This window comes from Oncorhynchus masou, chromosome 9, assembly GCF_036934945.1.
Source record: "Oncorhynchus masou masou isolate Uvic2021 chromosome 9, UVic_Omas_1.1, whole genome shotgun sequence".
NCBI lineage: Eukaryota > Metazoa > Chordata > Actinopteri > Salmoniformes > Salmonidae > Oncorhynchus > Oncorhynchus masou.
The window spans coordinates 86,190,441-86,193,812 of NC_088220.1; the positions used below are offsets into that span (position 1 = coordinate 86,190,441).

Consider the following 3,372-nt stretch of genomic DNA (forward strand, 5'->3'; position numbering starts at 1 on the left):
GTGGTGGTGAGAGATGGAAGCTCCCTATGGTGGTGAGATGGAAGCTCCCTATGGTGGTGAGATGGAAGCTCCCTGTGGTGGTGAGATGGAAGCTCCCTGTGGTGAGAGATGGAAACTCCCTATGATGGTGGGATGGAAGCTCCCTATGGTGGTGCGATGGAAGCTCCCTGTGGTGGTGAGATGGATGCTCCCTATGGTGGTGAGATGGAAGCTCCCTATGGTGGTGAGATGGAAGCTCCCTATGGTGGTGAGATGGAAGCTCCCTATGGTGGTGAGAAAGGAAGCTCCCTATGGTGGTGAGAGATGGAAGCTCCCTATGGTGGTGAGAGATGGAAGCTCCCTGTGGTGGTGAGAGATGGAAGCTCCCTATGGTGGTGAGATGGAAGCTCCCTATGGTGGTGAGATGGAAGCTCCCTGTGGTGAGAGATGGAAACTCCCTATGATGGTGGGATGGAAGCTCAAGCTTGACTAAATATTTTGTTAAATAATGTAGGACTTGTTAAATGAAACTGTTTGGTTGTCTTACATTAAATGTTGTGTGTAACCTTTATTTTGTATTTATTTTCTCTAAATCAGACAATGGTAACACAGCTATCTACGGTATTAAGCTCCAATGGTAACACAGCTATCTACTGTGTTAATCTCCAATGGTAACACAGCTATCTACTGTGTTAATCTCCAATGGTAACACAGCTATCTACTGTGTTAAGCTCCAATGGTAACACAGCTATCTACTGTGTTAATCTCCAATGGTAACACAGCTATCTACTGTGTTAAGCTCCAATGGTTACACAGCTATCTACTGTATTAAGCTCCAATGGTTACACAGCTATCTACTGTATTAAGCTCCAATGGTAACACAGCTATCTACTGTGTTAAGCTCCAATGGTAACACAGCTATCTACTGTATTAAGCTCCAATGGTAACACAGCTATCTACTGTGTTAAGCTCCAATGGTATAATGTGTAATTGAGTGGATGTGTTGGCTATGAAAACATCAACAAGTGGGTGAACCAATGAACTACTGTACTAGACAATTCCCGCACACAGGCAGTCCTCACAGGTCCTCCTTTGTACCCTGATCCTATAAGCCAACCAGGAGAGAGCAGAGTTTCTCTCCCATAACAGACAGTAGTTACCCAACACCCAGTGCTATTGTCTGTCTCATCCTTCACCATCAAAGCTGAGAAAAGGAAAGGTCACCTCTCTGCCTCGGATACGACTCCAACCGTACAGGATTTTCATTTGTTTTGGGACATTGTATGGGGGACATGGACTCATCTCCAACTTAGACCTTTTCTGAGGTCTGAAAACATAAGAGAAAATTAGATTTGGGAGTCAACTGTCACTAAGGTTTCTTTGTCAGGAGGACTGTGAGAATTTGGGAGTCAACTGTCACTAAGGTTTCTTTGTCAGGAGGACTGTGAGAATTTGGGAGTCAACTGTCACTAAGGTTTCTTTGTCAGGAGGACTCTGAGAGTTCGTTTGGACCCTGATTGTTTCTCTGGACCCTTAACAACGGACGACGTGATGTTCCAGGGCGTGTCTGAGATCGCGGCGCTGTGCGCAGGACTGGTGGGTCTGATCGGAGCTGCCGCCGTCACCGGGATGCCCATGTGGAAGGTTACGGCCTTCATCGGAGAGAACATCATCGTCATGGAGACGCGCTGGGAGGGCCTGTGGATGAACTGCTATAGACAGGCCAACATCAGGATGCAGTGTAAAGTGTACGACTCTCTGCTGTATCTCCCCGCAGACCTGCAGGTATGATTACTTTATGGGTGTGTCCCAAATTGCACCCTTTTCCTTATGTAGTGCCTGTGGCACCCTATGGGTCCCGGCCAAAAGTAGTGCAGGGAATAGGGTGCCATTTGGGACGAACAATATGAAATCATGTCAATCATGAACAAATTTTAAAACCTATTTAGGTAAACTTTACTTTCTGTATTGTAGCGAATATGGGCAGTAGCTCCTACCGGGTCTCGAACCTGGGTTCAGCGACTTTCAACCTTAGCCCGTTCCACCAAGCGATCGGAACGTCTTGAAGAGGTAGCTAGATAATGTGTTGATGTGCTACAGTATGTATTGGTCTTCTCTTCCACAGGCTGCCAGGGGCTTGATGTGCTGCTCTCTGGCTCTCTCAGGGATGGGTCTACTGGGGGCTCTAGCAGGGATGCGTTGTACCTCCTGCATCCAGGACAACGACCGCGTTAAGAGCCTCATCCTTATGGTGGCTGGAGGCATGCAGTTACTGGCCTCTATCTGTGTGTTCATCCCAGTCTCCTGGACGGCTCACGCCATAATCCGTGACTTCTATAACCCTTTGCTGATCGACGCCCAGCGCAGGGAGTTGGGAGAGGCTCTCTACATCGGTTGGGTGACCGGAGCCTTCCTCCTGACCTCTGGGCTTCTCTTCCTCTGTCGCCGCATCCACTCCAACAAAGCCGCGTTCGATATCTATCACCCAGCCAACAGGATCAACAAACCCACTCTGATGCGCTACCATCCCATCTCCAGCGTTCTTAGCGTGAGAGCTCACCGCCAGCCCGGTCTGAACCGCCAACAAAGTCACAGCTTCGATGCATACCAACACCGCCAAGCTCCGATTCTTCATAACGTTCCTTATGGACAACAAGGGGTCGTCATGAACCCTCCTGCTGCTGTGTATGACTCGAGCTCGGTGGAGAACGTTGGGCCGTTGGTCTATCACCATGGCAATGGACGTCATGTTGCCGGACACCATCCCTCCACCTCTAACAGCTCCAACTACGTCAGCAGCCTGTCCACTCTGGCTAACTCCCTATACATCAGCCAACAGACTCCGTACTCCTACAACCACCTGACCGCTCCGTATACCACATATACCGGTAGTCAACAGACGAATCCATACTCCTACAGTCATCCGGGAAACCTGTCCGTTTCACACAACTCCAGTTTTCAAGCCGTACCTCAGAATCCTGTTTTTATCGGGTATAAGGGCTCCAGAGTTCAAACATCGCAGTCTCACCGCAGTGGAAGCAGTGTTGGTGTGTACATCTGAATAGACTGCAAAGAGACCAGTTATCGGCTGATACTCACTGTACCTTAACAAATGTATCTGTTGTTTTATGTTTTTGAAAAGTTAATTGTCTGTTTTGGTATTCTGGTAAAACTGTAATATGTTCAGTGTTTGGGACAGTTATAGCTGTGCGGAGTGTTTGGGACAGTTTTGGCTGTGTGGAGTGTTCAGTGTTTGGGACAGTTTTGGCTGTGTGACGTCTAAGGCACGTGATTGGGAGTCCCCATAGGGCGGCCTACAATTGGCCCAGCGTCGTCCGAGTTTGGCCGATGTAGGCCGTCATTATAAAAATAAAAATAAATGTTCTGAACTGA

General features: G+C 48.3%; 1 protein-coding gene across 1 annotated transcript; it reads left to right on the forward strand.

The window, feature by feature from the left end:
• The first annotated feature begins 1,117 nt into the window (after window positions 1-1,117).
• LOC135546716 (claudin-like protein ZF-A89) lies at window positions 1,118-3,372 on the forward strand. The gene is made up of 2 exons (XM_064975350.1): window positions 1,118-1,764; window positions 2,105-3,372. The coding sequence occupies exons 1-2, from the start codon at window positions 1,531-1,533 to the stop codon at window positions 3,038-3,040; spliced, it is 1,170 nt and encodes a 389-aa protein (XP_064831422.1). The 5' UTR covers window positions 1,118-1,530; the 3' UTR covers window positions 3,041-3,372.